The sequence below is a fragment of the Solea senegalensis genome, linkage group LG4 (genome assembly GCF_019176455.1).
Source record: "Solea senegalensis isolate Sse05_10M linkage group LG4, IFAPA_SoseM_1, whole genome shotgun sequence".
Lineage (NCBI taxonomy): Eukaryota > Metazoa > Chordata > Actinopteri > Pleuronectiformes > Soleidae > Solea > Solea senegalensis.
In genome coordinates this window covers 7,859,420-7,884,680 of record NC_058024.1, presented here as the reverse complement: position 1 = coordinate 7,884,680, position 25,261 = coordinate 7,859,420, and the positions used below count along the sequence as shown (strand labels likewise).

Below are 25,261 nucleotides of genomic sequence, written 5' to 3'. Positions count from 1 at the left end.
TATAACTGTGTACACAGTTTACCTTGTACGTGTCTGTCTGAGTTTTGTAGCCTTAGTTTTAAGCCATTTTGAATAGGCCCCATTACATTAATCTTGTATGTATCAAACCCTATTGGCTGCATGGATAATTCAAGGCTGGTGCATACCACTGTTTCTTTATTCCTCATTGTACTATCACTGGTTATTGATGTGTTTTCAAAAGCCTCAAATTATTGATGCTAAAATGTTCCCTGTTAGAACTGTTAGAATTCCATCCTCAGTCCGTGAAATGGTTAGCTTTAGAAGGCCCTTTAACGATAATCAAACCTAATGCATTTTTAAATAATTTATCCTGGCATTTCAGTTGAGGAAAGAGTAGTGCAATATATTTTTCTATTGAATATCAATGTTGTTGCATTTAGCTGATGCATGTAGCCCAGCCACTGAGAGCGGTTTGGTCTATTTCAGTTGAAAGCGTAAATTCGGAGGTAAGTGGAGAAAATGAGAAGATGAATGAATGAGATTGGTAATGAATGCTCATCTGTAGGGACGCACAGATGTCCTATAGGCCTGGTTGCTTTCTGACATTTGAAAAGCCGTCTTATATCACGAAGTAGACTTCACTCGTGTGCAAGGTGCTTCTTTTGAAATTTGAGTTTTAAACTGTAGGTTGTTTTGTACTGCATTGTACTTCCAAAACGATCATGTTGTGTCCTCCCTTGTCACACTGTTTTGTTTTTTTAATATTGTCATTGTTTCACAATGTTTTTACTGTGGACATTTTTTTGGCTTTTTTTTTCCATCACGTGATATTATGTTCCCTTATTTTGTTTGAGAGCATAGATGTCTTTTACATGTTTAACAAGAGGTTGAACTACATGATAAAAAATATCTTGAAAATATCTGTATGGGGGGATCTTTGTCAAATACTCAGGCCTCAAGATGGGAAAAATAACTTGTGTATAATGTCAACTAATTAATAAGTTGTCTCGGGAAAATAAAATAAATTAAAGAAAAAGAAAAATTCATCAACACATTTCCATTGAGCCCCAGTTTGTGCCTCTGCTGTCTTGCTCTTGCATTTTAGTCACTGAGTCGAGAATGACTCAACGACAAATACATTTAACAATGGATTACATGATTATTTGCACAGTACGTAATAGGGTTTGCTCGTAGTGTTAAATTCACAGAGAATGAACACCTTGTTCTCCTCAGCTTAACAGAGCTTCACAGCCTCTCTTTTTAATTCACACCCACAGGAACCTTTTCAGGTTAGAGCAGACACAAGTAGAATTCTGCTTTGCTTTGACATTACGGGGTATTGAGTGTAGCATATTCTTTTTCAAAATACACTCTTATAAAAAAAATTAAAAGCCATTACCTCAGCCATGTGTGAACAAACCTGTTTCCACAGCGGTACAGTTTGGTACTTTGGTTCAGTTAAATACCAAAAGAACATACTTTACACATACATTTCTAACCACTTTTTGACACCCTTCTGTTCAGATATGTAAATCAGTGGTTAACACCTGAGAAAATATGGAGCTCTTAAAGTAACACCATAATCACCAAAGTGTTAAAATACAGTGGTGTAAATAGGTCGAGCAAAGTCAGCAACAGACTTTTCACAGGAGGCAGATTTATTCCCAATAATCATCCTCCTCTTCCTCACATATGGTCTGTGAGGGAGGCAGAGGTGAGCTGTAACAGCATGTCCAGCAGGGGGCGCATAGAGTCCACTCCACCCCAGCGTCCTGTCACAGTAATTATCATCAGCAGCCCTGGTCACGTGACTGACAGAGACTCTGGCGAGTTGTTCTCATCTCCCACAGTCATGGCGGTGTCAGGGAGTCACGAAGATGGAGTAAACACCACCACGGCAACGTCCTGATCAGTTTCTGTTTACTTTATGCTGGACAGTAGCTGCTGTCGCCCGAGATCCCGCAAACATCCCGCAGGCTGCCGCCGCCGCCGCTGTGCTTGCAACGATGGCCGACCGCGGTGTTGATCTGTCGGCTTTGCCTAAAGAGGTTAGGGACCAGCTGGCGGAGCTGGATCTGGAGCTCTCCGAAGGTAAGACCCCTTGTTTGGTAGAGAGAAGTGTGGATGTGGAGCGTGTTTACGTGTTTCCAGCCACGGACAGACAGACAGACTGTCCCGTGTCAGTGGGCTGAGAGCCCACTCAGAGCTGCTGCAGTGGATCCGGCCACGAATACAACAAATGATTAACAACACACTGACCTCCCTTCTCAAGCTGACATTTGTACAGCAAGTACTCTGGTTGTTCCAGGTGCTCGTCATTCTCTCTGTGACACACGCTATGAAGAAACGTGCACGTTTATATTTGTAATCTGGCACATTTTAATATCAACTTCCTCAACATTCTTGACTGGATCCACATCATGTTTGTCGAACAGTGATTTAGCAGCTTTGCTCCACGAGCCTTTACACTTAAGAGGAGGAAAATGGGTCATACTTGTCATCCCAAAGGCCTGTGTGTGTACTTGCATTTATTACCTCTTTAGGACCTTTTCTGGCATAAACACTGACCTTATCAGGACCAGTACACCAAAAACTTGGTCCAAATGCATACAATAATCTGAGGATTAGAGGAATTTCTCAAGTATAATTTGCAGTTAGGTTAAGGTTTGTGTTAGGCTTTAACTGGTCAGTGTTAGGGATAATGCTCTTTCTTTTCAACTCTCTCAGATGTCAGTGGACTCTGTGGCCCCTTCAGCACTCCACTGTGCCGCTTAAACTGCAGCAGATACACAAGGATAGTTATATGTTTTATAAAAGAACAATGTGATCATATATGGTCTTATTTTCATAGATCATTTTGATTTGGAGAGTGAGTTGTGTCTCACATCTCATCTAAGAGGCTTCTTTAGTCCTGCAGAACTCATGTAAGTTCATTTGACTGAGAACCTTCACAGACTTGCCTTCTATCTATTATTCTCCTTTGGTGTCTGACTTCACCAAGGCATTTTTGCTCTGAGACAACGGCCTCTTACTCGATGCTTTCTCTTTTTTGGACAGTTCTCTATAAACTCTAGAAATGGTTGTGCATGAAAATTACCTTTCCCCCCCATTCTGATTTGTGGTTTGATCTTCCGATGCTTGCCTCAGTCATGTTTACGTGCCTAAAAGCTTTGAGATGTTGGCAAGTGATTGGCTGAGTAGATATTTGTGTTAACAAGCTGTTGAACAGATGAACCTAATAAAGTGGCACTTGAGTTATAACCACACATGAACTACGCTGAAGCCTAAGGCTTATTTTTGCCTCTCCTATACAATCCTTGCAATAAACCAATAAATCAGTCGTATAAAATAGAAATAATTACATCACAGTAAATGATAGCATTTCGTATTTATAAAACTCAAAAATTTCAATTAATCAGTGAGTTCATTCTGTAGTTTGACTCCCAAAATGGAAACATCTGTATTTTCTCATTGCTTTTCACTGAAGGTAGATAAGGCTTCTATTCTTAATTTAAAAAGGTATTTCTGGTGTTTTTAAATACAAGATGTCAACATATTAAAACGTGCTGAACCCAGTAAATAATTAGTAGATTCACAGTTCCCCTCTTTGTTTTTTATTTTAATAGCTCTTTGACTGACTTTGGGGAAAAGGAATATGGTGCTGGCTGTTATGCAAATCTCCTCCTCACACTGTGAATCACAGCGCAGGAGCTTGATTGGTGCTGTGCAGATCTCAGGCGCTCGGGGGTGGATGAGTAATGTTGTGTTTTACACGGAGAGCCAAGCAGGGAGATGTATGTATGTGCCACTAATGATGCCTCAGTGCCTCTTGCTCCACTGTCACACACACACACACACACACACGGATACCTGGACGTGTCCTGCCCATGTGGGAGGACAGGTGAACAGACAGTTTAACTATCCCATTATCACTGTATTATTATAATAATAATAATACTAATAATAATGCACACGTCCAGTCGGTTTTAGGGTCAGAGTTAGTCAGCACCGTCACCTCACAGGTCAAGTCCTGGTTTGAGTAGAGGCCCATGTGGTTAGCACGTTGTCTCTGTCTTGGTGGTTTTTTTCTCCAAATACATTGGTTTCCTCAGTGTAAAGACATGTGTTCAGGTTAATTGGCGGAAGTGTGGATTGTGAATTGTTGGCTCTGCAATAGCCAACAGCTCCGGATGTCACATGACTCAGCTTTTATCAACACCACCATGGCGACAGCAAAAGGCTTTTCACTGCCAGTGCTTGTTTCAAGCAGTCTGAGCAGTATTTCGCAGAACCTGACAGACTGAACACATCTGACCCTAATAATCTTTGCCTTCCTGGTTAACCTTCTTACGTCCTACTCCAGAAAACTCGAGGTTTCCCGCACCTTGATTGACATCAAATTTAAAGACTTGCCAGGATCAATTTCCTCAAATTCAAGGACCAAATTAGTTGACACAGCTTAAAATGGGAGGGCAAAAGATCCGTGTCCACTTTTATAGATTTGCAGCATGCTCTGCATTTGGCCAAGTAATTGTTCTTGGTGAGCCAGAGATCTTGGAATTTGCATTTAACATTACTCGCTCATTGTTCTGCTTGGAATCTCACGTCAAAGGCAGAGAGGGACAGTATACAGTGTCCACAACACCGCTAGTCTACATACATCAGGTGGTGGCAGTAGGTGGCGTTGTAACAAACAAGGGCACATCAGTGGCGGCCCATCAGACATTGTGTGCTTGATCTGAGCAGATTTTAGGGCAGTGATCCAACTCTGTCATATCTTGGAATCTTTGGTAATTCGATGAAATGCTCTACTATTTATTTAGCGACGGTACTGATGAACGCCAGCGACCGTGAGCCAAATCACAACACGTTCAGCCGTATACTATTCATTTAGTATTTAAATCTGTGCACTACAAATATTAATACATATTTAAGTGATGCAGCTATGGGTTTTTATTTCCTTCTGTATGAGAAGTTCTCACTTTATCCTCAGACTAAGCCCAGAATTTGTCAATGGTTACTGTCACAGAGTGTTGCTGTGGCGACTTTGACCCGAGCCACTATGGAGTGCAGAATGTGGTATGTTTAATAATAGACTGCAATTAACAGTGAGATAATGAGTGTCTGTAATGGAGGATGGGGCATATGTTAACTACGTAACATGGGTGAGAGACGGTGAAATCACTGTGTGTTCAAGTGGATTTTCCAGGACTGAACCTCCACCTCTTCACCCTGAAACACTTTTTTTGTTGTTGCTGTGGCTGTGGATCATTGTCCAACTGAAAGATGACCCATGAGTTCTGATGCATTTGATAGAATGCCCCTGGTTACCTCTTTATTCATTCTGCTGCACCATCAGCAGTGAAATCATCAATAAATGGCAGTGTGCCATTTCTGTTGGCAGCCACAAAGGTCCAAGCTGTAAAAGAACCCTCACCCTGTTTGACAGATGAAGTGGTGGCTGTTCTTTTTATTCTTTTTTTTTACCACCACTGTTGCCTCCTCCTATCATTTGATAGCATGTTTTTTTGGACTGCAATCAGGTTTACCGGGGTTTTATATCTTTTTAGAGTAGGGTTTCTCAATCCTGGTCCTGGGGACCCACTGTCCTGCATGTTTTAGATGTCTCCCTGCTGCAAACACACCTAATTCAAATGGTCAGCACATCAGCGAGAACCGCAGAAGCCTGATAACCACCCATTCATTTGAATTAGGTGTGTTGGAGCAGGGAAACATCTGAAGCAAGAGGGACAATGGGTCCCCAGGACCAGGAGTAAGGAACCTTGTTGTAGAGAATCCTCTGTCAAAAAACATCCCAGAGAGAGCATTTTGTGGTTTTGTTCATCGTGCAAATTCATTTTTTCTGCTCATTTCAGGGTTGTTATACTGATAGTGTCTAGTTTCAGTTTTTACACACTTTGGCATATTGTTTATTCTGTGAATTAAAGGTGTAAAGGTGAAAGTTTAGCGACAAATGCTGATGCTGAAGATGTCCACCATAGGCTCACATCAGCTGATTTTTAAGTGGCCTACTGTTAAAGGTCCAGCCTGCAAGAGTTAGTAGCATCTATTGGTGAGACTGCAGATTGTCACTAGCAGAGAACTCCCATTTTTCCCAAGTGTGCACTACGGTGGCCTGAAAGGACAAGCTGCTGAGATGACTCCACATAAAAAGCTTATTCTAAACCTTAACCAATTAAACTCTTAGTCAAACACACTCAGGGAGAGTATATTTCATTTCTACTTCCTAAATGTTCCTAAGTGGTCATGATCTAATCAAGTCTTGTGTAATTTTCCTTTAGTAACTTTAGTAATCCAAAGAAAATAACATTTACAAAGTCTCAAACTTTGTAAATGGAGTGTTTTTGTTGAGTAACAGTTTGCAAAGTGCTGCTGTATTCTGGTCAGATGGTCTAACTGGGCCCATCATCACTCATGTGTGATGGTTTTAGTATGTCGAGGCTAAAGTTTAAGTTAATGGTAAGGTGACTCTCCCAGAGTGTGTGTCCCTCTGCTGCGGCCTTGGCCTCGGAGGATCGGGACTCTGTTACGCGTAATTTAACCTCAAGAGACGAGTTGGTGTTGTTGATGAAAAAGGCTTAGCACTGTCCAGATGCCCCGCTCCTGTAGCTGCATCATATAGCTTCCTCAAGTGCGTTTGCCGTCTGCTACGCAGACAACTCAATCCTGATGGCACAAGGAGAGAAGCAGCTGGCCACCCAACTCTCTCATGGATATCTTTTACATGGCAACAATCACCTCATTGTTGTCCCCATAGATGATGGGACTCCCCCGGCATCAAGCAAGGGAAAATATGCATCAGCAGCATTTTATGCAGCAATCGTTGTGGACAGCAGATTGTGTGTGTGTGTACGAGAGAGAGAGTAGCTCCTCCTACTATAACCTCACTGACTGTAAGGACACAAAGAAAGCCATTGAAGGGATCAAAGATTCAGAGATTTAGCCAGAATGGAATTTAGAGCACTGAACCACAACTGCTCAGCCGAGGAGTGTGGGGGCATTGTAGAGTCTGCAGCTCCTGTAATTTGTTTGTAAGTGACTGAGTGAAAGTGTCAGAGACAGAGTAAAAAGGACCAGAGTATCCTTTGAACAGATGCTCACGCGAGGAGACAGGGTGCAGTGCATGACGTTGATCTCAGACGTGCGTCTGTCACTTCCAGGGTTAAAAACTGTCAAGTACCAAAATCAAATCTTTTCAAATATAGTCAAATATACTTTACTGTTACAGAACAATACACAGCACGACAGTGACAACAGCCAACAAAGGACCTATAATTCACAGAATATTAATATCACAGAATAAAAAAGATGAATATTTTACATACCCTAAAAATGAGTATAAGCCCGGCCCTAAAACACACATAAAAGTACAGAATAGATCCAAATGTCGGCAGTGTCTGACATCAAAAAGTAAAACAGAACACAAAAAGCCATTAACTACAGCTAAATGTGCTCCTCTGCTCACCCCTGTCTTTACCAAGCACTTGGAGTAACTACGGTGGCCTTCACATACCAGAAAATATTCCACTTCAAAATACAAAATGCTTGCTCTGGCAGGTTTGTCCATCCAGGCTTCTGTAGAAACATGGCAGCACAAGTTGGCTTATGTAAAGCAAGGTCTTTGCCTTAAGTACAAAAGTACGAAAGTCTTTTTTTCACAGGTAAAACGAAATAGATTTCAAAACGATTATACACACATAATACTGGATAGTATATTCATTTTCTGCCAATAAACCCTCTGACATGTTGTGGACTGGACCTTTAATAAGGGCTGGACGATAATACGATAATGATATATATATATCACGATAGAACTTTTCCTCGATATAAAAGCAAGACGCACTCGATAGAACTTCGATAGAACGCCATGTTTTGACAGACAACCCAAACAACCAATGGCAATGAGAGAAAACGGTGCTTTGAATCAATCCTGTGGTTGGAATAGCTGCAGCCACGTCACGTGACAAGCAGGGGGCGGCACGTGTGCTAATGCTTTCATTAGCGCAGCCACGCGCACCAACACACCAGAAGCAACATTGGCTCCGCCTCCAACAGCGGCTCTCCCGTCAGGTTAATGCGGCGTATAGCCGCTCACTACCCACTGATAAGAAGAAGTGCTGTCCCTCCCCTGAAGAACACAAGAGCTAACTCAACGCTAACGGGATGTCTGCACTACAGGTTTTTCCACTACCCAGTTCCAGCATAGCTCGCCTCGGCACTTCAGAGTAAAGGGGAAACTTTAAGTTTGATAGAAATATTAATGTGATTTATATCGTGATATACTGTATATATCGATATAGTACGATATAAGAAATAAATATCGTGATAAAGAAAATGTCCATATCGCCCATCCCTACCTTTAATGATTGATAAGTTTGACTTATGTTGTATATCATGACAATGAGGGAGCTGTTGAAGAGCTAGAAATTCTCTGAGACTCAAGTTGATCATTGAGCTAAATGTCTGATAATTAAGACTAAATACAAAGTACGGCTTATCAGAATGTTCTCAGTTTTACTGATTTCTGATCGTATTGTGACCAAACTGTAAGGATACAGACAACTCAACAAGTTAATAGTGAGGGGATCTTTAGGACTGATTTCAGGCTAATCACGTAAATAACTGCCTGATATTGCAGAGCTTATAGATGTGGTGCTGCAAATGTTGGCGTTGACACTTTATAGTATGACACATCTCTGTTTATAGCCTATAATGAACGCCATGGCATCTGTACCCTTGTGTACACAAGTGCATACTTTCCTTACTGGAGCTGAAAATGCATCCCATGCCCAGTGAAAACAGTTTCTCACACATTTCACAGGAGACGTTTAGCCCCTGTGTGCTGTTCCTTGTGACCGGCGTCCACTCTGCCATCCGTCTGTGAGGCTGTGGAGGAGAGACGGGTTTTTCATCTCAGCAACCGGTCCATACTGACGGAGTGAGAGAGAAATGATAGATTACGCTCCTGCCTGCGTTTCTCAATCTAGGTCACAGAGCATCAGGGGGCAACATGCCTGGCTCATTTAGTCTGTGAGTCACACTGGGCCAGGACTGTTGCTGCTGGGGATCTCTCACTCTCATCCTCCCGACCTTCTCTCTGTCTGTCACTTTTCAACACTATTGTATGAGTTTAGTTTTTCTCCCTTCAAATGTTGTTGTCTTATTCTCTACAACTCCCATCGGTAATCTGTCTCTTAAATCCGCCCCACACTAGAGGATTTTCAAATCTGACTGTATATTAAAAACATGGGAGACCACAGTCACAATGAATTTTGTAACCAATTTCCAATGTTTTAATCCTGAGAAAGCACAGACTATACATATGGTGATGAATCAAACAATATCAGATCCCACAGAAGCGTGGGTGATTTCATGTGACTTCAGAATATAAACAGACATGGAGGCGAACTGTCAGCAGCGTGGAGCTGGCAGACCTCATCAGCATTGTGTGAACTCATTTGATTTTCATTTTAATGTAACACACATTCATTCAATTATGTTTAGAAGTTACACACTGGAGCTTTAACCAGGTTTTGGCTCCTATAGACACAGTTGTTACCTGAATAAATGGTTTGTTGGTTTTATTTATTATACGCAGACCTAAAGAAAAATGACAATTTTCCACTTCCGTTTCCGCTCTTCATCGCTCTGAAAACAAAAATCCCTGCTCTTAAGTTTCACCGATGTTTGTCATTAGTTGTACTTTCTGTAACAAAGCAAACAACTGCAGAGTAGAGTGTTTACGTGCATGCCCAGTGAACCCGCATGGTCATGTGTAATGTGTTTTCAGGTGTGCGTGTATGGACGCAGATATCTACTGATATGGAGCTGAAAAGGCTTATCTGGATGGAAAATCTGCTAAAAATAAAATAAAAATGTTGTTTTATGGATGTAGCCAATGTGACGCTGTGCTCACATGGCGTTTACTTATGCATGTGGGGCCTGTGCAGCACTGACAGGGAAAGAAGGAAGGATGATGCAGCCTGTCTATTTTAAAACGTATTAAAGCTGCACTGGGCAGGATTGCTGGGAAAAGTAGTTCATTGTTGAGTTTCACCTCCAGGTTGTGAAAACACCCGCGTCCTGCCTGTCCGTGCTGAGACATACACACCAACTACGCAACAAAGGACTTGAAACAATCTGCTGATGTTTCTTTTTTTAGATCTAATGCCAAAATCAGACTACATAATATTTTTGTCTTTCACGGTGGTCACCATGTCAGATTATGAATCAATTACAGCGGCACAGATTCTTGCTGCGTCTTGTTCGCGGAATTGGCAACACTGCAAGAAAAACCCCGACCAATCATGAGTTCATTGGTCATTGGGGAGGCGGGGCAAGGGGTTGTCAATCATGGCTATAAAAGCATTGTGGGTGATGCTCGCGGTCTTGTGCTCTGGTAGTTCCAAAGAGGACAATATGGACTGTTGGTAACGCTGTGGGGAACTTGAGGTAATGTGTGCAGTCACTCAGTACGTTTACATGCACAGTATAATCGAGCTAAGGCCATAGTCTGACTAAGACAGGCAATGCGGAGGAGGAAATCGATTTTTTTGGCCGTGTACGTCTGACACCACCCACGAAGAACTCAGACTATGAATCACATTGTCGAGGTATGTTAGTCTGACTAAGACTAGCTTGATTTTACTAACAAGAAAACCGAATTATTGTCCTGGTGGGACTAAAATCTGACTTTTAACATGCACTGAATGTTTATGTTTGTTACGCCGCGTCAGAGCACTCTGTTATCTTCTTGGTCAACGTCCTGGAGCATGTCGTAGTAGATATCAGACTAACATGCTAGACTTCTCGTCGTCATATCAGGGAGCATCCCAGGCGCCAAATCTATTTTATTGTCTTGCAGTACACGTCCACGTTCAGCACTCCCACTGGACACTGGAATTGTGTCAGGAATGACCAAACCATCAGACGGTTACTCTAGAAACATCTCGATGCAGAATAGGTGCAGTGGATCACCAAGAGGAGCACCTGTGGCTCTACAGATGTCTTTGTGAGGCTGTCAGATCACACTGTGTTGAAAGGTTAGTCTGGAATCACTGGTCAATAACGACTGATCTCCAGTTAGCACTCCGGGCGACGAACTACAAAAAAAAGAGGACCTCCAGTATCGTGTGACACCTTATGTCTAGTATTGATATTGACTTAGACACAGTGACATTAACAGACAACACAAAGAATATTTGTTTACAAAAAATATTGAATAATTTAGATGCAACCCGAGTGCAGACCTCCACACTGACACACACTGTTGGGCAACTGAACCAATCTCACTTTCATGTCCACAGTGAACTGCAGTTTGTCTTTCCACCTCTTCTGACTTGTGTTTTCACCAAATCGCTCTGATAATTGGAATCAACCCAGTCTGCAAACTATGTTTTCTCTCTTCTGCAAGCAAATGACGCGACAGTGAGGTTGACAGTGGGAGGGAGAGGGGAGTTAGTAGTCTGGTCACTGTGTTGTTCACTGAATTATTGAGTGCAGTCAGACTGCCTGCAGCACGTGTTTCAGACTCTGCACATCAGAGAATCCACTGCCACTTAATCCAAGTTTCTCTTTAGCTTCTTGTTACTTTCTCCTTGTTGTGAGCCTGTGCTTACATTAACGGTGGCGGTAAGTGTTGACTATTTCAGTGCTCACTGGTTTTATTCAGTCTTTAAGTTATTCATTGTCTACTGCTTTATCATCCACATGAGGCTTGCTGGAGCCAATCCCAGCTGACACGGGGGTGAAGCGGTTTACACCCTGGACAGTTTGGGCAGGGCAAACATACAGAGATGAGCAACCTGTCTGTAGGGGTACAGATTTGTTTAAGAAATGTTAAATGCCCAGAGTTTTCTCTTTTCTCCTAAGACAGGATGGGCTGGATCAGGCTCTGCAGCTGTTGTATTGTTTGTGAACGTGGACTGTGCATGAACAAATAGGCCTGAGTAGACAAGACTAGACTTGACTGCAGGTCATGTGCTCATGTGAGTAAGCACCTTTTGTTGGTATAATTGCTAAAAAAAATGTTACACTGGGGTACAATCTTGCATCAGAGATGTTCATTATGCTACACACATATATCAGTTTCACCACTCACGAGAGTCTGTTTTGTAAATCCCGCAGGATGATAAGCTGTCGCTGGTGTGAAGTGGTGTAGTAGGTTTGAATTCAAGCGCTGTAGTGTAGTGTGTCAGGTGTGTGAGCCACGCCTTTTTGAGGAAACAAAGTCCACTTTAGGAAGTGAAGTACAGGGTTAACTGCCACTGGCTGAGTCCTGTCAGATATTTAGTTAACTCAGTGTACTGATAGTTGACGGGTAAGGATGTGTACCAACTGGGTGATTTTCCCTGAGAACATGGACACTGGTCTATGCTCCATGCCTCCCATTCTCTTCTGTACTTGTATTTGTTACCTCCTTAGGACCTTTTCTGGCATAAACACTGACGTTGTAGGGAGACAAAAAACTGCTCCAAATGAGGCAGAACCTAATTTCTCCACAATTGGTGAACTTTAGGGCAAATTTGTCTATTATGGTTTTAGGTCAAGGCAGTTTGGCAATGGTTACTGAAGTCAATGCAGTATCCTACGAAGAATAGCTGTGTGTTTGTTCTTGTATGATTATCGTTGCGAGGACCAAAACACTTAGAAACCACAGGGAGTGAGGACATTTTGACAAAGTTTTGGGAAAAGTGAGGAGATTCTGGCTGGTCCTCGCGTTCTGTCACTCTTTTAAAGGGGCTTTTTGAGGGTTAAAGCTTGGTTATAGGGTTAGAATTGGGTTTAGCTTAGGCAATTTGATGCTTAAGGTTAGGGTTAAGGGCTGGGGAATGCATTATGTCTGAGTGTTCTCACTACGAATGCTGCACACACGTGTGTGTGTGTGTGTAAGGAAACATGATTCATTCTGTTACCTGAGTTGGCCACACCCTGCCTGCTGTTTCAGAGAGAGAGAGAGAATCACTTGAGGCCTAAGCAACTCTCTCTCTCTATGTGTGTGTGTACTTGGTATTCCTTATGTTGTGGGGACCTACATCTGTTTACACAGTCACATTATGGGGACAAAAATCAAGTCCCCATAACTTAAATTACTACATTTTAAGGTGAAGAGAGTTAGGCTGAGGGTTAGATTAAGGTCAGGGTTAGGATTAGGTCATTAGTAATTATGGTTAAGGATCGACTAAGTCTCCAGGAAATGAATGTAAGTCAATGCAATGTCCTCTGAAGTCATGGAAACCAGTGTGTGTGTGTGTGTGTGTGTGTGTGTGTGTGTGTGTGTGTGTTTGTGTGTGTGTGTGTGTAAAGGCTTAAGGGTCTTTTAAAGCACTTCTTTCATTCACCAGTGCCTGTAATACCAGTTTTATTGTCTTGCATTCCTATACTTGCACACACACACACATACACACAAACTGTGTGCAAGGATTGTGTTCATTTGAATAATATAAGATTTTTGCCCCTCCAGTCCTGAGGCTGATATTAAAGAAAGTGTGAACAAAATGATTTTCAAGACATCTTAAATATGATTAAAGAACTGTAAGATAACAAGGAGCCGGGACATTTTTTTATCCAAGATGCAGGTAACTCTGTCAAACAGTGATTATTGTGTCAAAACAGAAGATTCTGACTTCCTGAGAGGTGAAACTGGGCCATAAATGTCAGTCGCGTACAAGCATGTACATGCATAGACACACCTGTCATTCCACATATGTTGTTGCTTTTATTCACACGACCAGTCATGATCATGCTAATCATGTTTCTAATAGACTACATGTTAAAAACTGAACTTGTTATGTAGCTGTGCTCTTATTTTACAGAGAAAGAAAATGGCCAGACATTCAGGAAAACCCCTTTTTACCAACGTAATATTGAATATCAGATATCTCTCTGACGGCAAACTATATAAGAGAAAGAGAACTAACTTTACTCAGGCAATGAATCAAGAGGGAGTGTTGACAACATGTCAAAGATCAGCTGTGTGTGACTGTGTGGACGCAGCGAGTGGGTGATCTACTGTACTGGCTCAGTGTGAGTTCTATGGCCTGTTGTTAAGAGGAGGCTGCTGGGAGGTTTGTGTAGGATGTTTGTTCTACACATAAACACGTGCAACAGCTCTTTTGACACAAGGAGATTGCTTTGCAAAATGAACACACCCCGACCTGTGTCAACTTTCATCCTGGACTTCAGGATGAAAGATGAATATTTCTGAAATATTTCAGTTTGTTGCAGTAATCCGACAACCAAAGTCTAAATTCTAGCAGACGCATGACGACGTGTTTTTATAGTGTTTTATCTTCGTATCTAGTTGAGATCGTTTGTTTTCTGCGAGATAACACCACGGACATACTGGTCTCTCTGTTCGATATTGTAACGTGCTTTGTGCTGTGTCCAGTAAGCAGGTTTTGAAAAATCTAATCAGTTTCATGAGAAAGCAACTGAGCGACGAGCTGCGATGAGGGAGAGGAAAAAGCAGGCAAGAAGAATAGAGGTCGGTAGCTAATTACTATTCAGACAGAGTGCCTGCGGGGTAGGAGGAGAGAGCAGTCTCCCTGCTATTCACATAATTCAGGGCTCACAAATGAGTGTGTATGGAGCTGGGAGAAGATGCAGGTTTCGTGATTCTGCTCACAGTGAAAAAGTCTTGAGGTGATCGCAGGAGAGCTGTGGCAGCCTCATGCAAACCCTGACTGAAGTGGTTTGATTCTGACTGACATCACTGAGACAGACGTGATCGGGTCACGGTGGGAAAGTGGGAGCAAGTCAAGTCCCTTTACTTGTACCTGTAGGTACACTATATGGACCATTACACCAACAGGGACTGTAATGACATATTCAAATACATATACACTAGGTATAATAAAAAGTCGCTTCCTCTTTTGCAGCTATAACAGCTTCCAAACTTCTATGTGAAGTTGTGTCCATTCATTCTGTAGAGCATTTATCAGGTCAGGCTCTGATGTTGGACGAGAAGATCTGGCTTAAAATCTCTGATCCAGTTCATCCCAAAGGCGCTCGATGGGGTTGAGGTCAGGTCTCTGGTTGGGCCAGTCAAGTTCTTCCAAACCATGTCTTTATATTCCTTACTTTGGCCCAGTCATGATGGAATAGAAAAGGGTCTTCCTCAAACTGTTGCCACTAACTGGGAAGCATAGCATTGTCCAAAATGTCTTGGTTTGCTAAAGCGTTAACATTCATGGGTGGACTGAGACCTCTCTGTGTGGAGTTTGCATGTTCTCCCCGTGTCTGCGTGGGTTTCCTCTGAGCTCACTGGTTATATGAATGAATGCTAGACACATTCGGTCAGGTTTGTCCCTTGTGGCCGCGCCCGCAGTCGCAGCGGCTCTGATCAACCGTCGACCTGACTTAGCAATTACTGTTGTATAATGACAATAAAGATCCTTTCCTTGAAGATAAGGGGATTATAGGCCTGATTGAAACACCTGAATGTGGCCAAATACTTTTGTCCATGTAGTGTAGATTTTGTTTTGCAGTTCAAGATGGAAGTAGAAGAGTGGGATAAAACCTCCATGAAACTGAACATTTTCTTAGATTTTACGCCATGCATACATCGTCTACCGCTTTATCGTCAATAAGAGGGTCACAGGGCTGCTGGAGCCGGTCCCAGCTGACATATGGGGCAAAATGGCCGCCAGTCCATTGTAGGGGCCCAGACCGGGACGTGAACCAGCAATGTTCTTGCTGTGTGGCAACAGCTGCTAGCCACTTGCGCCACTGTGTGTCCCTAGATTGTACACAAATGAGAAAATCAGCAACTTAATTCATATCCTCTGCACCAGCTCAACATTGCATGAACTGCTCTCTTTCACTCTGTATATATTCACTGTGTTGTCGATTGGATTATTCATACACATTCAAAGATTTCATTCTGTATTTATCTGTTTCTTTTTATAGATTGTAAATTTTTTTATTCTAATATTGTGTTCCGTATACTCTCTGTGAATCCATGACGTGTGTATCCTTCTTTTTCTATTTTCTTTTTCTTCATCAATCTATTTTGTGTTTCCTCTGTTATATTTTATGCTTTGTGTAGTTTAAGTGCTGTAGATCAGTAAGGTCTGTCTATCTATCAAACATACACTGAAATAAAAGATAAAGCAAAAACAACAAGAGCTCCTCTTACCACATTGTGATTGTATGTGTCTGTTCGTCCGTAGTTCACTTGTAGGATTTACCTTCTAAAAGGGTTTAACTCTTTAGCTCCCACTGCTGGAGCTACTATGAGCATTAAAGAAACAGATGAAATTCAAATCATCCAGATGGAAGAGTGATTACGTTGAGGTCCGTTTAAAGCCACACCAGCCCCTCCCCCATCTCTGATTCCATCGCTCTCTCTATCTTTCTGCAGAGAAACTGCCTGTTCACATGAGCTAAAAATAAATCATGTGACTGAGCGAGGCCAACTGTACCATTCATGCATTACTTATGGAACTGTTTGCCTTTCTTCAATTTTTCCTCCAGATGTGATAAAGGAGTGGACTTTACCCTCCTCCAAACATCAGCGCTTTCTCTTTCACCGGCGAGTCTGTATTTAACTGTGTTTTATGAGTATTTTTGATTATTTATTGTCTATGATACTGAGCAAACATGCCAGATATTTCACTTAAAATGATTTTGGAGTGCACTCACCCTTTGGTTGTGTCTGACATGAGTTCAGTGTTGACTGACATGGTGATAATCTGATGATATGATGCTGCAAAGGTAATAGGTCTGCAAAAATAAACAAAACCAAAACCTATTTGGGTATAAACAATATAAAATGTTACAAACACAGATGGGTTTAGAGAGTTTATTTTACATTAACTTTGAGTTGTCTGGTCAGGCGGAGGAGTAGCGGTGAAGTGGGTTTCCAGGCTGAGAGGCAGGCAGACGTGGAACACAGGTGAAAAATATGGATGATATAAAAACAGACTCGATGTATACCACACTGGGTAGCTGAACAATCTGGTGAAGACAGGTGCAGAGAGTTTGGTATAAGAGCAGAGCAGGATTGGAGTCTTGATGAAAAGATAAGCTGCAGGTGAGGGTGTTGAAGAGGGACTTCAGAATCCAGTCCGGCCACGTCCACCGAGCACACACACACACACACACACACATATACAGATGACAAAAACAGAGGAGGTCCCTCCCTAACCATGACATTGCACAAATATGATAATTATATATCTGGCTACATGTGTCGCTCTGTTGTTTGTGGCCTCTTCAGACGTCTTTATAGCGATGCCACAGTGTTTTTGAGATTTCTTTGTGAGCGGACAAAGAGGACTTTTTTATGAGGCTGTGGTGGCCTCTGTCCACTACATCGAGGTGAGCTGGACAGGAAGCAGCAGGGACAGTGATAGGAAGAGTCTGAACTAACGGGTTAGTCCACTGGTCATCGAGGAGGTGGACAACACCTCGCACCCCTGGCCTGCACCACACAGTTATGGCCCTGAGAATTTCCCTCAGTGTAGGAAGGAGCGCCACCACAGGTCATTTACTGCAATAAGACTATTCAACTCCACACAATAATCACTTCATCACATTCTAATGTTGTGTCGTGTGCAATATTCCTTTTTAATACCCTACAGGCTGTCAATTATTATACACATTTTCAACTTTTTCTATTTGTATATATGTATATATAACTGTCATATATATTGATTTATGTGCCTACAATAACGGTTACCTTTTCTTTTATTTATATTTATACATTATTTCACACTGTTACCGCCTTCATGTTGCTGCAACGACTGAATCTCCCCATCATGGGATTAATACAGTCTTATCTTAATGATTTTTTAACCAACGGAAACAATGCAAATAACAATGGAGTTCTTTTTTTTAATACACCAATCTAGGGATGAGCTGATACAATATGTAATAATGTTATCTGTCCAATACTAAATCCAATACAATCAAAACCCTTAAATATCATGTGAATACATCACTAAGCACAGGCAGTAAAAATGCAAATACTGAGCTATTTCTTCTTTAGATGAGCAAAATATTTATTTCGCAGTTGGATAATTCAGTTTTTGAAATGGCTTTTTATCACTGGATGCTAATGCATCAGCGTACATCTTACAACTCCTGTATATCAGACTGATATCAATATCAGTAGATACTCCCAGTTGTGATATCAGTTTCAGACACAAAGTCCTTACTACGAGCCCTTGGACTGTCAGTGTTCACCTGTGTTGCCGGGAAATCCTTATCTGTAGTTTCTCCTCTGTGATGTAAATGGGGAAAAAAAGACGATATCATTAGCAGACAGCTTTAGCCTTTTACTGCTGTGCACCTCATCTCAGTTTTAATCAGGGATTAAAGCTCGGGGCTCTGAGAGGTGATCTGTCTATGAAAGAGTATCGGGATCACCTGTCACACAAATATCACACAGGAAACAACTCTGTTTGACAGATTTGACTTGATAATCTCTCCTCTCCTGTTTTCCTCCCGCGTCTTGACAGTCTCTGTGTGAAGATGAGGTGTGAGAGCAGCGCTTGGCTGACAATGTGAATGAAGCATCACTGTTGAAAACAGTTGGGAGAACAGTGAGGGCGGGCTCAACAGATGGATTTTTAGTCTGTGTCGTAATATCGGACAGTTTTGCCCACAGAGGGTTTTGGCCGAGTCACTGCGTCTCCTCGGGGCCTTTTTCGAAAAGCCTTGTCAGCCTGTGTTGGATTTGATTGTGGTGGAGGAAGATGCAGATGGGCTGCCGGCAGGGAAGCGAATAAGGGGGAGTTGAAGGGACACTCTTCTCTCACCTCTCACTCGTGACTCAGGATTCCTCCTCTTCTGTCCTTGGGATGTGCCGTCACTCACCTGTGTCATTCCTCCCACTGCTCAGCATCATCTCCTCCTGTGTGAGCTCATCAGTCATGTTTTCCCTCTGAGTCTTCCACCTCTCTTGTCTTCTTTCTGCATTTCTGAATCATCCTATTTCCTGCCCACACTTCCGTAAGTTTCCAAATTTAGTCCTGTTTTCTCCCTTTCTCTCTGTTTCATAATTGGGGCTGGAACTGAGCCACCTCTTTGACGCCCTCAGTCTCCTCTGTAGATGCCTGGTTCCGTCTCCCCTTTTCTGTTGTTTTTACCATTTTGTGTCTCCTTGTTCTGGTCGCTCCATCCTCTATCACCACTCCCGTGTTTGAACAGGTTGTGGTTTACTACATTGAGACACATGAGCGAGAGTTGTTCAGTCCAAACGTGTTAAAATTCATCATCAAACCATGGAGAGAATACTCGAATGTGCCCCAACTCTTAGTCCTTACCACAAAGATATGATGTCACCATTGAAATGAGGGGTTGATGTGTGTTTTTATTAGGAAGAAAGAAATATGAATACTTGTTATGTCAGGTGATGTGAGAAAATATTGTAACAAATGGTTTTATTTTGCAGGTGATATTACGCAGAAGGGTTATGAGAAGAAAAGGACTAAGCTCCTGGCTCCTTACATCATTCACACTCCAGGTAAAAAAACAACTTTGTTGCTTGCAAAATCAGTGTTCTTGCAGACAACGTCTTGTTATAACAAGAGGTTATTTTTAAGGTGGACACCACTCTTAAAATGTACTTTAGAAACCAAAACAAACACTAAATGTTACCCTCGCTGTGTTTTAGAATAACTGTGGGAGAGTTAACAAGACACAGGCTGCAGTAAATGTTTGGAAAAGTGGCTGTTTCTGCAAATGTCACTGGTAAATGGCTTGATAATGCTCACTGCTGCCTCCCAGTGGTACAGTCCCTGCCTCTGCTCATGTCCCCGCTGATGGTTTAACAGAAAGTCAGGCTACCACGTAAACACTAAGCAGTAAAGTTTGCTTTATTAAAGTAAAGAATAGATCTCAGTAAAGCAGGAATGGTAAGAAGAAGAAACATGTCTGCTCTGTTTCTATGAAAACACAATTTGTTTTTGTTTTTGTTTGGTTTTTTTTTTAAAAAAAAGGAGAATATCAAGCTTCTTATATGTTTACTCTTTTGTTAACGCACCTTTATTTGTTTTTCCAGTGGAACCGCCCCCTAAGAACAACTCCAAGCCTCCTCCTCCTCCTCCCAGTTCCTCCTCCAGCCATGCTCCTCCACCTTCCAGCTCATCCCGGTACCGAGAACGTCGCTCACGCAGAACACATCGAGGCGGAGGAACCAGGGATGATCGCTACAGATCAGGTCAAAAAGAACACACACGTTAAAAGAAACACAAATATTCAGCTTCGCTCTGAAACAGCGGTCACTGATGAGATGTGTTTTGCTGCTAACTTCAGTTTCACTCCGCTGTTTTTGAAATCAATGCGTGTGTGTGTAGCCCCTCAGTGAGGACCCTTACTTCCTGTAAGCAGAGTGATGTCACTGCCTGGCTATGTGTAAGGAGGCAGTGAGGAGAGTAGAACCTGTCATTGGAGAGGTTAAAGAAAAACAGAGCAACAGAGCGCACCGTGTGTCTGTTTGCTGAGGTACAGACTTTATAATCGTCCTCTCTCCAGATATGCCCACAAAACAACTGTTTCACTTCTTATTTCTTTTCTCTGTTTAAGGTGAAGTGTGAGGGTGTTTATTTTAGAGGAGTTAAACAAGAGGCTGAGTAGAGTCAGTCTGTTGGATATTTCAGTTGTATATAAATTCAGACATTGGTCAGAGTCTGACGTCCTCCTACTGGAAGCTTGTGGTTTCATTCCTGGTTCCTCTAATGGTGTGTTTCCATCGCCTCACCTCGGCACGGCACGGTTAAGTTGTGTTTCCACTAGCATAGTACCTGGTACCAGGTACTTTTTTAGTACCTGCTCTGCGTGTGTGCGTGTGTGCGTGCGTGCGTGTAAATCACCTAACCCAGTCTTGTATAAAGTACATTAAAGGGATATTTGAGTAAAAGTACATGTATCTTACCAACAATGACTTTGGCAGAAGTTGAAGTCACTTTTTATAATATTACTTAAAGGTGACATCGAATGCTTGTATCACACATTAACTTGTTTTCATGATTAAAAACCTCCTAATCGCTGCAAACTAGCCGATCAAAATATCTCCTCACTGACGCTCTCGTCAGCCGTGCCGTTTCAGACCAAAATCACACCCCCAGAACGTGGACTGTGTTGTGATTGGCCAGCCAACGAGAGCTTTCCCACTGTCCTGTGATTGGCCAGGTACCTGAAAGTGACGTCATTGGTAGGCCCGCTCTCAGATACACAGCTCCCCCTCTGGCACGGTGGATGCTCTGCATCTCAGCAACGAGAGCAGTTCTTCTTCTTCTGCGGTTGAATGTACGCAACCGGATGTGCCCGGACTAGTGCCAACACCAGGAGGCGCTACGGTGGTGAGAGGAGTGGTGAGGATTTCTGATGACGACATCAAATTAAGGAAGTGCTGATCTGCTTCGCAGAGCCCAGGAAAACAATAAAACACTATTTTCTCAGCAGTGGCTGAACTGTTTGTTCTGAAACTTTAGGGTTTCATAAATGAGGTAATGACGCAGATACACACACAAACGCAGTGTTAATTGGAGCTTCCAGTCTATGTGGCCTTTAACTAAAAGTCTTAACATTTATGACATTTACTGTACTTAAGTATCAAAAGTCATTTTCTGGTGTAAAAAGAACTTAAGTTTTAGAAGTAAAAGCATTGAGAAAGTGAGGAGTTAGAATTGAGTGATGATCGCTCAGTGGTAGAGTGAGTTGTCTTTCACCTGGTTGTTATGATTCCCGGCTCCACTACTCGATATGCGTCCTTGGAATAGACACTTAACCCCATGTTAACATGGGGTTAAAAAGAAGCATTCATTCTTTCTTCTTTTGAATGGGCATTAAAAAGAAGTGTGATAGAAGATGCATATGAATGTGAGAGTGAATGGGTGTGAGTGGGTGAATGGCTTATGTAGTGTAAAGCATCTTTGAGTGGTCATACATATAGACCATTTTTACTAAATGACATGTAATGTCATTTTGCAGATGCTTTTATCCAAAGTGACTTACAATGGAATTGAGTAGAATCAGCCCCGGGTGGAGTCGAACTTTACTGTTTTACCAAGTCTTCTTCCTCTGATTTTATCTGGTTGTAGCAAAGATAGTTGGGGGAAATGTATCGAATTAAAAGTACACAATTTATTTAGGAATGTAGTGGATTAAAATAAAAGTTTCTAGAATTATAAATAAAGTACAGATAAGTGAATTTTGTATTTAAGTACAGTAACAATTTGTACTTTATAATGTACTTTATAAACTTTATTAACTGTATAATTGAAGTCCTTATTTTTTATACTTTAATGGTCCAGTGTGCAACTTGCAAACAATTAATGTTGCTAAATTTTACACTCATTTAAAAAGTACCTTTTTAAATGCGTGTCCAGTGTTTCATGACAGTTCCATCAAAAGATGTTTCATGTTTCAGTTCACTAAAGCCATAGATCTACAGAACATCAACAGATTGAGTCCCTTTTTTCATACCTAAAGACACATTTCTTGCATGATTAAAATAAAAGAGAAGAGGTATTGAGACAAAAAACTCCAGCAATAACAATCACTGAATGAGCTGCAGAGAAAGTGCAGAACAGAATTTTAATTGAATTGCCTCTCATTTCCTGTTCTGTTTCAAAATCACAAAATTAAACCAAGGGGGCTCATAAGAAAGATAATATTAGGTTGAGGCCTTTAAGTCTCTTAAATCTCACTGCTAATTAAAGCCAATGTAAAACACACCCACAACCTGTTTGTCGCCATGGCGTCGGCCCTCACTCTCTGGGGTGACGTGTGTAGAGAGTGAGCTTCACCCGCCACTCCTGTGTGAGTGAGTGTTGGTAACAGCACATTATCAGTGAAGATGATTTAGCTCCAAGCAGTCTGTCTGTTCTCCACAGTGCCAATTATGTAATTATGGCTCCCACTGCTGCTGCTGCTGCTGCTGCTGCTGCTGCTGCTGTTGCTGCTGCTGCTTGTTGTGTAATGAACTGCACTTGATGATTTATTGAAATGTGCTGAATGGAAATCATGTCCCCTGAGTTAATAGGTGTGATTTGTCAATTCATGCTTTGATAATGCAACTCCATATAAAGCCATGTTTACCTTCACATCATCACTATCATTTGAATGTGTGTGAGCTGCGAGCTCACCAACCTGTGATTTATTTCATGATTTTAATATGTTCTGTTCTTCTATCTGTATTTATCTTGACACTGACATATGAAGTAACATTTGTTTTATAAGATAATAGATAATTGTGCACAAACGGTTCCACACATCAATGCCTGGTACAGTTTTGACTCTAGGAAGTGACTTTTATATGGAAGCTTCATTCCTTTTGTTTTTCAGGTGTCACATTTCCTGTTAGGGATCATCAATGAGTTGTTTTTAAGTTGCACTCTTACACTCAGCAAATATCACAGGCTGTAATTTAGGGGTATATGATGCAAAACTGACCCAGGATTATATCTTTTCTTGTAGCCGTAAGTGAAGAAGCAATCTATTTCAGTGTTAGTGAGAGTTAAAAAAAGTACTACATAAATGTTGAAATATTGAAATCTTTAAGTTCTCATCCGTGCATTAAATAAATGGCAGGATTATTATTTTGGTGTCTCCTATGATAATGCTCCATCGCATTTTAAATCTATTACACAGTCGATATTGAATTGATGCTGAAAAACGATATTGCTTATAAAACCACAATTGACATTCAGCCCGAGCTTGTACCCTTGATATGTTTTAGAGAAAAGGTTTTTCTTAGGGAACATAACAGAAACAATAATAATAGTAATATTCAAGCAGCAGTTAGGAAAACAATGCAATTTTAAAGGCTCTACATAATAGTAATAATAAAAAAAAACACAATAAAAAAGCCACTGTGGGGGAAAAGAAGACCATGACTATGTGCTCTGGACAATATATCATTTTTTTTAATCAGATCCAAAGCCAACAGGACCAAGCTAATTCAGTGTGTATTGTTCTCTGTTTCTGCAGATATCCATACTGAGGCAGTACAAGCTGCCCTGGCTAAACATAAAGAGGAGAAGATGGCACTGCCCATGCCCACCAAGCGGCGCTCCACTTACGTCCAGTCTCCCATTAATACCCGTACACCACCAGGTGAGACAGTAAAAACAGTCCTCGAGTCTTTTCAGACAGATTTGACCCTTAACCGAATTTCATCCACTCTGTCTTTTGTAGACTCCTCATCCGGCTCTGAAGATGAGACGTCTGTGCGCAGACAGTCATCAGTGGTTGCTCCTCAGTCTTTGGTCAGTCCCAGCCTGCAGAGCCCAGATTGTTGGATCAACCACTCTGTGCAGGGCTCATCCACCTCCTCCTCAGCCTCCTCCACCCTGTCCCATGGAGAGGCCAAACCACAGCCTCAGAGCCAAGCTCAGCCTCAGCCCCAGTACAAACCACAGTACCAACCTTTGTATCAGCCTCAATACCAGCACCAGCCTCAGCCTCAGCCTCAGCCTCAGCCTCAGCCTCAGCCTCAGCCACAGCCACAGTCTCAACAACAGCCCCACACTACAGCTTTGGCAGACATGTTGGCTCACAGTCGCATTGGTGGGACACCGCTTATATGTATTATATGTATTATATACATGTATATATATATATCTATATATACATATGTGTGTGTATATATATATATATATATATGTATACATATATGTGTGTGTATGTATATATATATATACATATATTTTTTTTTATACCAAGTACAAATTAATGGAAGTCAAGAAATAGTGCTGCACAAGGCCTTTGTGTGTGTGTGTTCCAGGTATATGAGGTATTACTCGTGTTGTGGGGACCTAAATCTGTTTACACCGTCACATAATTGGGATTTGTCTTCCTTAGAGGGACAAAAACAAGTCCCCATAACTTAAATTATTACATTTTAAGGTGAAGACATTTTTTAGTGATGAAGTTACAGGAATACTTTAATACACCGATTTGCATTTAGCTTCATATTACTAGAATAGGGGTAGTATTTTTGAAAAATTCCTGTTTCCTCTGAGTCAAGAAATATCTTCATTCTTTTTTTTTGTTACGTGCCCACCAGTCACACTTTGTCTGCAATGCTAATTCCACACTTTTTAGACCCACTCGTAGGGGGACGGGACCTCATTCCCAGAATGTAAACAGTGTCCGCCATCTTTGCTAACAGTTACGCTAACAGGACCAAGTGTCACTGGTGGGCACGTAACAAAGAAGAGAATGAAGATATTTCTCGACTATATTCCTTTAAAGTTAAGGTAAGGGTTAGGCCAGTAATAGTCATGGTTGAAATTAGAGTAACTCTCCTCGAAATTAATGTAATTCA

At 41.7% G+C, this 25,261-nt stretch overlaps 1 protein-coding gene across 4 annotated transcripts in view; it reads left to right on the top strand.

Annotated features, from left to right (window-relative positions):
* The first annotated feature begins 1,772 nt into the window (after positions 1-1,772).
* Positions 1,773-25,261, top strand: part of dip2bb (disco-interacting protein 2 homolog Bb) — a 41,045-nt gene continuing 17,556 nt past the window's right edge. For all 4 annotated transcript variants that reach the window (XM_044023704.1, XM_044023702.1, XM_044023703.1 and 1 more), the window contains exons 1-5: positions 1,773-2,052; positions 19,382-19,453; positions 19,991-20,149; positions 23,923-24,048; positions 24,130-24,501. In XM_044023704.1, coding sequence (XP_043879639.1) covers positions 1,968-2,052; positions 19,382-19,453; positions 19,991-20,149; positions 23,923-24,048; positions 24,130-24,501 — 814 coding nt within the window. In that variant the 5' untranslated portion in view covers positions 1,773-1,967. The remainder of the gene's footprint in view (positions 2,053-19,381; positions 19,454-19,990; positions 20,150-23,922; positions 24,049-24,129; positions 24,502-25,261) is intronic.